This window comes from Mizuhopecten yessoensis, unplaced genomic scaffold (genome assembly GCF_002113885.1).
Source record: "Mizuhopecten yessoensis strain PY_sf001 unplaced genomic scaffold, ASM211388v2 scaffold7251, whole genome shotgun sequence".
In the NCBI taxonomy this organism is placed as follows: Eukaryota; Metazoa; Mollusca; class Bivalvia; order Pectinida; family Pectinidae; genus Mizuhopecten; species Mizuhopecten yessoensis.
This window is the reverse complement of record NW_018406955.1, coordinates 1,701-14,288: the sequence shown is the minus strand read 5'-3', so window position 1 is coordinate 14,288 and position 12,588 is coordinate 1,701. Positions and strand designations below refer to the sequence as shown.

General features: G+C 35.0%; 1 protein-coding gene across 1 annotated transcript; it reads left to right on the top strand.

The window, feature by feature from the left end:
- Window positions 1-3,763: 3,763 nt before the first annotated feature.
- On the top strand, window positions 3,764-11,122 carry LOC110453299. The gene is made up of 3 exons (XM_021502186.1): window positions 3,764-3,852; window positions 5,245-5,401; window positions 10,931-11,122. Exons 1-3 carry the CDS (start codon window positions 3,820-3,822, stop codon window positions 11,101-11,103), a joined length of 363 nt encoding a protein of 120 aa, XP_021357861.1. The 5' UTR covers window positions 3,764-3,819; the 3' UTR covers window positions 11,104-11,122.
- The last annotated feature ends 1,466 nt before the right edge of the window (window positions 11,123-12,588 follow it).

Sequence of the window (12,588 nt, the reverse complement as noted above, 5' to 3'; positions counted from 1 at the left end):
ATGTTTCACCTGTTTTATCATGCTACATGTTGTCGGTGACTTCAATTGTAACCTGTCTTAAAAAATCGAAATACTTGTTTTCTTATTTTATATTAACTTATAATGTTTTTATTAGATATGTACACATCTATGTATGCATTCTAAGTGAGCAGTATAGTTGTTAATTGACTGTAATAATGGAAAGTTAAATCATATTTCCGCTTTACACGAATGAAAGCTACCATAGAACACGTGTATAACAGCGACTTCGAATGTCGTATAAAATGGCGTCATTCAAAAGCAATAGTAAGTCACACATAGATAATTATGAAATGTTTTTTACACAACCAATAACATTTTCTATGTGACGTTTCAATGACTAGTACGATATGTACACTGTCACCTTCATCAGACAAATGACCAGTGAAGTGTATGCACACAAAGGTGTAAAATGTGTACGAGTTGTCCATAAAATCTATGTTGATTTCGGCTACGCTGGAAACATAAGTACAATAGTTGTTATATATGTACCGAAATGACTCAATTCAGCTACGATTTGTTAACACTTGGTCATAGATGTGCGAGAGTCTTTAAGCCCTCTCGTCTCGATTTAGAACTGGCCCGCTGCGGCGTATCCAGATGGCTTCCTTCATCTGCCGCTTGAACAGATTGCTCTTTCTGGGCAAAACTTTGTTTTATCCTTAGGGTGTACTATGATATTGTAAAGCGTCCTGTGGCTGTTGCTATGCCATGACCGCGATATATCCTCTGGATGGTTTCGGATATACCCTTTATATACGGGATGACCACTTGACCTTTAGTTTTGTTTTTATCATTGATTGGTCTTTTCTTGTTCTTCTCCTTACTTTAACACTGTTTTTTTTACCCGTTTAAGGGCCAATTCCGGATATGCACATGTTCTCATTGTCGTAGCGATGTGATTTTGCTCTTGTGTTTTGTCCTGTTGTTCTGTGACTTTTGTATCACATCTGTAGAGCAATGTGCGTATGACGCCTAACTTCTGGTGTAAAGGATGTTGAGATTTGAAGTTTAGGTATTGATCTGTATGGGTCTGTTTGTATATACCAATACCTTCACGGTTCCGTCTTCTTTCTTTACCAGTATAGTGTCTAGGAAGGGCATTGTGCTGTGGTGTTGATATATTGATAATCCATACTTACCAACCCGAAAATTTGTTTAGAAACACATACATAATGTTGAATTGTTAAACAAAAACATTTCAATTTTTTATCGTAACAAACTGAAAAAACTAATGCATTCTAAACATAATGTGGAAATGGTTATATACAGATATGTTTGTCCAGGAAGCTGTCTTTTATTCAGGAATATCGGATATATAAGCAAAGAAGAAATACCGACAGTGAAGACAAAGGGATTTTCAAACTTTTCGAGGCAATTCACTCTTTATCAAGACAGAAAGATGACCAATTACATAATACAAACAACATATAACAGAGTGTCACCATGAAACAATATTACATCACAAAATGCATAATAGAAAACTGAGTATTACTGTAAAGCTAACAGTGCAAGTTAAAAAGCTTTCAATTGAGTTTAAAAAGATCTCAAAACCAGAAAAAAAAATATTTTGAAAAAAACAAAACTTGTTTTTTAATCTCAATTAAAAGCTTTTTAACTTGCACTGTCAGATTTAATAATGTACTGATGATAACGCATTTACCTACGGCTGGCCGATTGCCGAAGGCTTCTTATAGTAAAGTATTCATCTTGTGTCAGAATCGTAAGGTTGCGGATTTAGGTGAATTAATAGGTGTGGAAAGAAATTGCAAGAAGCAAATAAATCTATAAATGTTGCTGTATGATCTACGTGCAAGCAAGGTGTAAATACTGCACGTCAAAATGGTGGACGGAGTCACTACCACTCGACCAGGTAGTAAAAATAAATCATATACGAAAAATTGTGAATAAGAAATGCTAGTAAAATTGTTATAGATATTAATTAGTATTAGGGTTCGGCTTAATAAATACCAGAAATTTACTCAGACAATTTCGTCCACCAACCTGTGATGGAAAATTGGCTTTGACTCTTTGATCAGGAGAGCAATCCTTATATCCGTGTCTTCTTGATTCATTTTCTTTATTTTGTGTTTATATTATTTATTTTATAGTTCTCTTGTGTTTTCTCATCAAAACACACAATTATATGGGTTCATAAACTTTTGTATGTTGTAACTAGTCTTTAGTGTTTGGCCAAGACGCAGTAAAAACTCAAAAGGAAGATAAATCAGAGGATATCTAACGTATTCCAAAATGCACATCATTTTTATATAACGAACACCAATGAAATTCTTGGTAAGAAGGAAGATGAATCTTGTGGCCGAAAATCCAAATATCTTAGCATATTAATAATCTAACACACTCGTAAGTTATAGCATTAAACACTCAATGATATATATTATTATAAAGAGACTCAATAAACCATACACAGTATTGGAGGTGTTGCAATTCATTGGCTCAAAGCCCCTTGCACAATATTTTCCATAGTAAGGGGACTTTTGTAATCATAAGTTTACTGTATGTCTTACAGTTTATAATTCCAACTAGTCCCAGAGGTTTGACGTAACCTTATTGGCTACACCAATCTATTGTGTGACATGGTTTATAACAAACACATTTAATTAATAGGTACTCGGTCCTCCAATAGTTGATCTTGTATCCATCAGATCCACGAATGGAGACCTTTTTAATAATAGGTGCTAACTTTGAAAGTATGTAAGTATTAATTTCTCTATCAATACATAAATGAAATGCTAGCAAAGCCAGAACAAAGGAAAGATTAATTTGAAAACTACTGACAATATACAAGAATAATAAGCATTTTGTTGTGTCATAGTGAGACAATTAACCCCCAGACCGAATGGAGAGTATAGTTCACATACATGTAGTTCCCCATAGAAATGGGCACCTCAAATTCCTGTTTCACATTAACTGGCGTCTGTACGAGTCTGCAGTACAAGCAACCCTCATCAGCTGGAATGGCAGTGGAATAAGCTGTTTGCTGTTGTTTAACATCCTCCGGCAAATATCAGATATTGAAATAGAAACAGACGACAAACAGACATAATTTATTCTGATGGCGGTTTGGATGGATGATTTACTCCGATGGCAGACAACAGTGAAACTACAAACTATTTATTTTGATGGTTGGCAATGACATTGACTTGAAGGTGGAAGATTACAATGGTTTCTTTTATGTAAACGATTGATTTCAAGGTTATTCAGATACGCCTCAACGCATTATTCAAGAAAATTGCCCTTGACGATTTCGTATATTCTACCGATTTTAATTATATTAAACCTGCGCAGCTTCATATAAAATATAAAAAAATAGCCAATTTCATTTCGGAACCTCTGGTAATATAGACCCGGGAAAGAGTACTTGACCGAGACAGTTTCTGTCATAAAGCGTATGCATTACCACTCTGCTATGAGTGTATCATTTGATTTAAAGCAGTTAAAATATACGATGATATCAAACGTACAATAGGTTTGTTATGTCATCCCTATACACATCTTCCTTGTCACAGCGGCTAAGGTATACATTTCTTATCGTTAAATACAAAGTGTTCCTGCTTGGATAAAACATTCCAGTTGTGAACAATATAAATTGTAGTGACTTGAATTTAATTAAAAAGGTGTACAATGAACCTTAAAACACCATTAACAATATCTATTTTTGGCTTTGCGTCCTATGCATAAAGGTGGATCTACCTAACATACCACTCCTCACTTCCTTGTTTCATTATACGCGGCTGGATTTAGGAAGTTTAGCAGAGGAATATTATCATCGTCTTCGAAATGTCTTTGTCATGGACAATGTGCACATGTATGGTAAGGAATTTTGTTCTCAGTATATTTGAATTGTATGGAATGTATACGTATAGTAAGGGATTGTGTTCCTTGTATATTTGCTGTGTTTGCTGATAAGATAATAATCAAAGTGTCAGTTACGGTAATAGGGTTACTGCTATCTTTTAAGACCGTAATGTGTTGAACATTTTCCCACTTATGTATACACATGCATATGTAGGTTGGAATTTAACGTTGATACACGGGTCAATATCTGTAAAGGTGCAACGCTAACTTATCGTGTATTATAACCTTAATCATGTCATGTTCGTTCGATGGGCGTGGCTTATCATTTTTATTCCATAGCGGTATGAAATAAACGAATCGATCGATTAGTTTAAATCTTGTAAAGCATAATTCGTGAGAGCAAAATCGACATCATACTTTGAATACTTCTATATTGACGATATGGTATATGACAAGGATATTCAATTGTTCCCGTTAGGTTACATATATATTACATCTGTAAAGAATATCTTTAGTTTACAACACAGACTAATGTTATGATCGATTTCGATATCTGTGCATTTACAGTTTGTTTAGATTAGAACGTGGAACTGAATTATAAGTAATATCTACTAATCAGGTCGTGTTACATGTAGCATGAATCTATACACGAACTATTAGTTTTTATCGTTGTATTATTGATGAGTATTATAAAGTGTCTGAATAAAACTGTTCAAAACTACATTAGTAATATAACAGATATATGATAAGATAGCTTTCATTTTTTTCAAGTTTCAGCTGCAGTTGATATCTGTTCGTAATGAATGATTTTAAGACAATAAAGACTCTTCTATATCGGCCGCATTCCTTGATCTTTACCTACAATAAAACACATGGACGGCTTATTACTGAGCTGTGCAATAAGGCGAGAATATTTCGACTTCCGATCGTGACTTACTGCTGACAGACAAACAAACAACACAGGGTTTTCAAAGGTGCAGGGTGATGAAACAAAGTTTTAATGTCGCCATCTTATATACTGCTTCCCTCGTGATCTGACGGTCGGTTATTTTAGTATACTCATAAGTATGCCTTGCACTGTCTCTATCCCAGTTATCAATGTAAGGACGTGATATTACCTCGATTTGACCTAGATTTACATGGCGGGTCTCCTTCCTGGAGACCATGGCATTATTATCCTTGTACTCTTACAAATGAATTCATTGTAAATCTTTCCTTTGATAATATTTTTGTCGTATTGTTATCGATGTTAAGCTCGAATGATGGTTTTGTTGACGATTACGTATTCTCTTGTTGTTTGTCCGCAATGTCAGGTTATGTTATTGTGCGTTTAGACTTTGATATTGTTTCTTTTTAAATTGGCTAAAGGGTGCAACTACTTATAATTGTTTAAATTATTGTCAACAGACAGTTCTGTCCCTGTACATTGGAGGATGCCAGGCAGCAGTGGGAGATGCCTGTCCTGTTGGCAACGAGTGTACAGTTACAGGGGAGACATGTAGTGGTGGAGCATGTGTCTGTGACACCACGACTCATTACCAAAGTGGATCAAGCTGTGTGACAAGTACGTGTGTTGTTAAAAAAAAGATTTATGATAAATATCTCGTTAAATTTAAACATCAACTTAACGTACATTTTATGTTTGTTAGAAGAGAACACTTAGGAAATTAAAATATACAATGTATTAAGTGTTCAATCTGGAAAATAGAAAGTCAACACAACCTGAGCTTAATGATGGAGATGTTAAAGACCGTGATTAATTAAAACAAAGTACAAAGATCAGTAATGAACGGCGACTGACATTATTGAAAGGTTTACTAACAAGTTTACCACACATCAGTAATGAACGGCGGCTGACATTATTGAAAGGTTTAATAATAAGTTTACCAGAAATCACTAATGAACGGTGACTGACTTATTGACAGGTTTACTAACAAGTTTACCCGACATCAGTAATGAACGGCGGCTTACATTATTGACAGGTTTACTAACAAGTTTACCAAACATCAGTAATGAACGGCGGCTGACATTATTGACAGGTATACTAACAAGTTTACCAGAAATCACTAATGAACGGTGACTGACTTATTGACAGGTATACTAACAAGTTTACCAGACATCAATAATGAATGGTGACTGACATTATTGACAGGTTTACTAACAAGTTTACCAGACATCAGTAATGAACGGCGGCTGACAATATTGACAGGTTTATTAACACGTTTACCAGACATCAGTAATGTACGGTGACTGACATTATCGACAGGTTTACTAACACGTTAACCCGTCTGATGTAACCATTGACTTGTTGACTTCCTTGTTTTCTACTTCAGCTGATGTCTGATCTATTGCAATTTACTAATAAACAGCTTTCATTACACCAGGTTCATAAATTAATAGCGGTATGGAATGATTCCCGAAGTATGTCACAGTTTACTTTTCATTTTCAAGAGGATACCTAATGACGTACAGATCACACTTAGGGGTGATAAAAATGATAGTTAAAAAAACAAACGTTATTGAGACCGTTGTTCAGGAATTGCAACTTCGTTTTACTTTTTATTTTCATATAAGAAGATGTAGTATAGCAAAGTAGCTTTGTTGGATAGAATTTGTTTAGATTTTTAGAGAAAATAATTCAATAATTCTTGTTTGAATACCAAGTCTCCATTAAAAGAATTAAAACTTATCTATTAGGGCTATAATTTAATGCCATAATAATAGATTTTTTTTATAACTGGTATAATGTGAAGACCTACATTGTCTGTACTTTTATTTACTTTTTGAAATGTACAAGCTACTATTATATGGTATTGTGCATGCTAGTCACTCTGCAATATAATTTTCTTGTTAATTCAAATTTGCATTATTTATAAAATATGTATACTATCATGCTTTGTATATATATTCAATCCCACATCACATCGCATCAACATACACACCTATAGTATGACTCAGGTGACTGATTAAACCCGCATGAGCCTTTATTCTTTTAATAACTTGTGCATGGCAGTAAACATTGTACAGTATTGGATTACCAGGTATGTGACATGTAGCTAGGTGAAGGTAACCTAGACTGTATTATGATGGTATTATACATATTTAAATATTTCAACCGAATGCACGAAACTGTTGACATTTCACCTGATTTGATGTGAAATTGGTATGTTACAAGAGGTTGTAGCAGGTCTTAGTTGTGCTGGTTTACCTGTTGCAACTCTGCCTGTGTCAATACCATATGTATTGTATTGACTTATGTATATGCTAAATGTATTGATTGTATACATTGTATATCTATGCACTGTAGAGCGTTTTAGAGTGGCTTAGGTTAGATAGGGCGCTATATCAAATGTTGTATATTATATCATTTATATGTACCTGTAACTCGGGTTTCAATGACAGTGATTGAGGTGAATCATCCTGAACATGTGTACCTCTTTAGCATGTAGTTAGCATAGCAACAACATCTACCTCTTCATACTTATTGATATGGATATATTGTATGATGAAGGACTAACTCAGATCTTCCTACACTGCAATTATATTGCATGCATTGGTCCGTGTCAACGTTTTGAAAGACTTCTGTTCTTTGTCAGGATATGTGAGGCTTGATTTGAAGTTTTAATTAACGTTTCATGCAACGTCTGTTGTAAATTCTGATCACCTGTTAACAAGTCACATGTTTTCATTCATATTGATTGATTAATTTCTATAACTGTTGTAAAGGCAAGCAGCAAATACAAACATTAATGTAATGTACTGACATTTCTTTGCGATTGTTTTATCATAGTAAGAGATATGAATGAATTAAACAAATATCCTTGTGCTGAAGTGACCTACAGGATGAATTAATGAAATGGCTCATTTGATGTTGCAAAAGATATATCCAAACGTTAAATTTCAAATTATTAGGTCCTATGATCATGCGAATATTTTTTTCCTAGCATCGTAATGTAACACTCATTTAATCCTACGTTAAAGTTAACTCAAATTTTAAATTTTCTACTCTTGAAATCCTACAGAAACAATTTATTAACATCTAAATGTTACACTTCTGTTATTATATAGGAAAATTTATTCACATCTACATGTTACACTCCTGTAGTCCTACAGAAAAGCTTGATTTATTTTCAATGTTTTTTCTAGCAAATCCTACATTTATTATCATTAAATATGTTGTGACAGATCAGATATCACCACGTCCTAGTGTGTCATAGTCTTTTTTTAATTAAAATAATATACTGCAAATCATAGGGTGTTTTGTCCAGAGCGTGTATAGGGTGGTGCGTTTTATATGCTTTTAACTAGTCTACACTCAGTATTACAAAATATGTTTAAAAGGAAGTTACTTTGAAAGTGAAGTAGGCCAAATCTGAGTTTGACATTGGTAATCTAAAAGTGCACATCACACCAAAAGGTCACTATGTATGTTATGCTGGTGGCGCTGTATGCAATAGTGAAGAATATTTGAATTTTGAAGGAAATGGTGAAATGGAGGCGTAAAATGAATAGTCTTTTAGCTATGTATCCGACTATCATTTTTCTATTCTTCGTATATTCTAGATTTGTACAGTGAAGTTGAAGAGCGAAGTTTCATTATTCTGGGAGCCAATGTTTATTCATACATCTTTCAAGTCTTTTTCGCAATCAGTTTTAAAACAAGGCTGCGTTTGAAGTGTAACACAATTTTCTAACGAAATTTGCATTTTACATTTACATTGTATACGTCGTAGTTACCAATAATGGCATGACACGACGGGAGAGAGAGAATATGTTACTTAACTTGGGTGTTTTTTGAAAGGGCTGATCTTAATCCCTCTACGCTTTCTGCGCACACTACTGTATCATCCAGTTGGTTCCACTCCAACGGTGTTTTGATGAAGAAGGAGTTCTTGTATGCTTCCTGTTTGTATCCTGGGATGATTAATGGCCTTAAGTTGTTGACAATGTTCCTGTTTAATGTTGCTGATGTTTCATAGTTCTCATAACGCTTTGTGCTTGTTTTTCGCGTCCTTCCAGAGTGCTGGATTATCTGATCTGGGGAGAGGGCTGGTATTAACCCCTCAACCAACTACTTTGTACATGAATACTAGCCGCTATGATTTCCTTCTGTTTTGTAAGGTTGGTAGTTTTAGGTGTTGTAGCATTTCTGTGACACATCCTTCATCACGACTTTTGTAATTCCTAGTAATTAGGCGAGCTGCTGTTCTTTGTATTCTCTCTAGTTTTTCAATGTCTGATTTTAGATGAGGGTCCCAAATAATACTGCCATAGTCCAGAATCGATCTAACAAGCGATATATATGCTGTTTTCTTACACTCTTTTGGGCAGTGTTTACAGTTTCTTCTCAAAAAGCCTAAAGTTGAGCTCGCGATGTTGCTTATATGAGTACTCCATTTGGGGTCGTTTTATATCTGGAGTCCTAGGTATGGATTGTTTTGTACCTCTTCCAAAATGTGGTTATTCAGACAGTAGAATTTTTCCTTATTGACATGATGTAGCATTAAATTTCATGCCCCATTTATCTGCCCATTCTTCAATGTTTTGTAGGTCATTTTGGAGGATGTTATGGTTATTGAATGTTTTTGATTTGTTGATACAAAAGGCAGTCGTCGGCGAAAAAGCGCACTTGTGATTTGACTGAGTCTGGTAGGTCATTTATGTGGCAGAGGAAAAGGAGTGGTCCTAGTACCGTCCCTTGAGGCAGTCCGGAGGCGTGATGATACAGTTGGGTGACCGCACAATGCACCAAAAATACCGTGCGCACACCGTGCATACATTGTTCACACACCGTCCGCACATCGTCCACACATGTTGCGCAAAACTGTGCGATTTAACAATCGTTCGCGCCGTTGTCCGCACAACTGTGCGATTTGGTACAATTTGTTGATCAATATTACGGAATGAAAAAAATACGGAAGGCTTATATGCAATATTGTACACTGTATATATTACTGTAATTTCTCATCAGAATAATTAAGATTATGTACAATTTTACAATGCGTGTAACACAGTATACAGTGACCGTTAGAATGTCAAGAATGGGTTTGGCCTCGGTATCAGAATAGGTAAATAACAATTTGATGAGTGACCGTAGTTTTACCTGGCCTTTGCCTGAAACGTGGTACCGTATGACCGTTAAGCAAACACACCTGGACGTTTAATATTTGTTATTTGCATTCGTTTTGGTCTATAGCTCCCCTTCACCTGGTTTTCACACCTTGGCGAGTTATGTACGTGCCCCGGGCGGGGGAAAACTACGGTCCAGCAGAGATGTATTATACGTCTCTGGGTCCAAGTACAAAGTGGCTTTGTTTACCTGTGTTGCCGAGACTGTGTTGTAATTTTACATGTGTCGATTATGGTCGACAAACCGAAAACACCATTTCTAAATTTAAGAAAGTATAGACAGATAGATAAGCTTATAGATGTAGCTTGAATATAGAAACATACTCAAAAAATCAAGTGTATATGTTTAAATACGAAACCGTATATACTGTTAAGCCATTCCTCAATTTAAACAAACCTCGATTGTTATCGCACAACGTTCGTCGATCGTCCGCACAAATATGTGCAAGCAATGATCGTCCAATTTTTAATCGTTCACACTTCGAGCACACACCGTTCACACATCGTGCGCACAAAGCTCAATGATGTGTAAAAATAGTTTGACTATTGAAATAAATTTGACCATGATGTTATTTGAACAAAATGTTTGATATGAAATAGAGGTGTGTGATACAGACCCACCGAGCCTGTTGTTAGTTAATCTTTGCTTACAGACAAATACTAAACGAATTAAGGATATGTTTATATATTGCTATCATTGATAACTATACCGATTATACTTGTATTTTTCTGACACCTAGGGCTCCTTCTCATCTACAGGAAAACAGTATTATCAATATAATTTGTAAGTAATCAAATAAAATCCATTGTTAACGATGGGCCAGTAAACAAAAAAGCAATACTAGTAAGATTACAATATGATGTGTTTATGATAATGTATAGTTTATGACTAGAGACAATAACTCCCAGCTTATGTCAATTTTGCCCCAGATTTAAATAAATGAATAAAATACTTTTCAATAAGGATTAGATCCAGGAGTGACATGTCCTGTATCACCGACCAATGCATGTAAAGACAACTCTGTGTGTACCCTTATTAGTCAGTGTACCTGTAACCAGGGCTACTACGACAGTGACGGTCCATCAACCAATAACGGGATATGTACTCCAAGTAAGATGTTTACACGTAAATACTAACAAATAGTGATGTGGTGATCATGAGTAGTTACAATACTACAACTAAAGGCAGCACTGTGACTGAATCAGAGAATATGTATCAAATCATTATTTAATCCTGACTGTGAGTTTACTTGGATTTTTTCGATATCTGAACTGCCTTATAGAAGCTTTATATTTCTTATGCTTTTTATCTCCCTTTGACGAAGGAGTGAAAGTGAAACTAGGATGTAGCTTTTCACATTAAGATCAAACTTCATGTTTTCAACTAAGCTGACACAGACAGACACGTCATTCTATAGAATGCTTGTTGTATAAGTAAATTGTGTAACAGAGACATACATGATCATGTGATTATAAATGCTGTAAAGTGTACAACATATATGCTAACACATCTTCAATGTAACAACACTTTTCATTGGTTAATAACCGTGTAATATTTGAAGATAGACTGTGCTCGTGCTTGTATTTTTGTATCCAACAGACCAACGCTCATCCAAAAACCTCTCTCGCAAATATTAACGAGTGTGTAATGGGACTTGTTTCCTTTGTTTAATGATGGGGCCGTGATGGGGCCGTGATGGCCAAGTGGTTAAGTCGTCTGACATTCTGCTACCACTAGCCCTCCACCACTGGGTTGAGGGTTCAAGGCCTACGTGGGGCAGTTGTCAGGTACTGGCATGGCTGTAGGTCGATGGTTTTTCTCCCTGGGAACTCTGGGCTTTCCTCCACAATGAAAACATGGCATGTCCTTAAATGTCCATAGCTGTTGATAGGACGTAAAACATAAAAACAAATTGTTGAATGAGCTAAGGGTATATGCATTACATTCTATATGTGTTTGAAGGTTTGCTAGCAGAAAAACATATCAAGATCACGGTCAAAATGTTACGCTAAACTTACCGCTAAAGTTGATTTGAAAGAATGTTTGTAAGTCTGCCAGATGCTGATGTCCTGTGTTGACGAGCGATGTCAATAAATTGGTGGATTTGATTAATTGAAATTAATATCTGGTATGACCTTAGTGTTAATGGTGAAAACGGTGACTGAAAATGAAAAATACTTTATATGAAAATAATCAACTCTTCATTAATGATTTTTTCGAATATTTTCTCACGATTTTTATTCATTTTCTCATTGTCGTTAAATTCCATGCTGCTGTAGTTTACAACAAGAATATATATATTCATGACTTTATATTCAAAACTGTTTTCAATGAAGTATCTCAATCATGTATGTGTACATTGTATATAGAGTTAAAGATGTATTATATTACAGCACACACAAGTTTTACTTTTGTTTACTTAAAGCATAACGCTCCTGTAATCCTGCATTAAAATAATGGTCTGCTTAGTAATTACAGGGAATTACAAATTTTGCCAAATATAAATTATTGGATATTTAAATCAGGTTTTATGAAGCTTGCTAAATTATTTTTTAAATAATGTTTGTGTACAAAACAAATTAATCATATACTTATTACTTTGAGTTGACTTTATTTTTGAA

Bases quoted from the DNA above. Each gene is read 5' to 3' on its own strand.
- LOC110453299 (XM_021502186.1), top strand. From the start codon at position 3,820: ATGTCTTTGTCATGGACAATGTGCACATGTATG. The intron at 3,853-5,244 runs GTAAGGAATTTT...TATTGTCAACAG, and splicing joins GGACAATGTGCACATGTATG to ACAGTTCTGTCCCTGTACAT. The intron at 5,402-10,930 runs GTACGTGTGTTG...CTTTTCAATAAG, and splicing joins TGGATCAAGCTGTGTGACAA to GATTAGATCCAGGAGTGACA.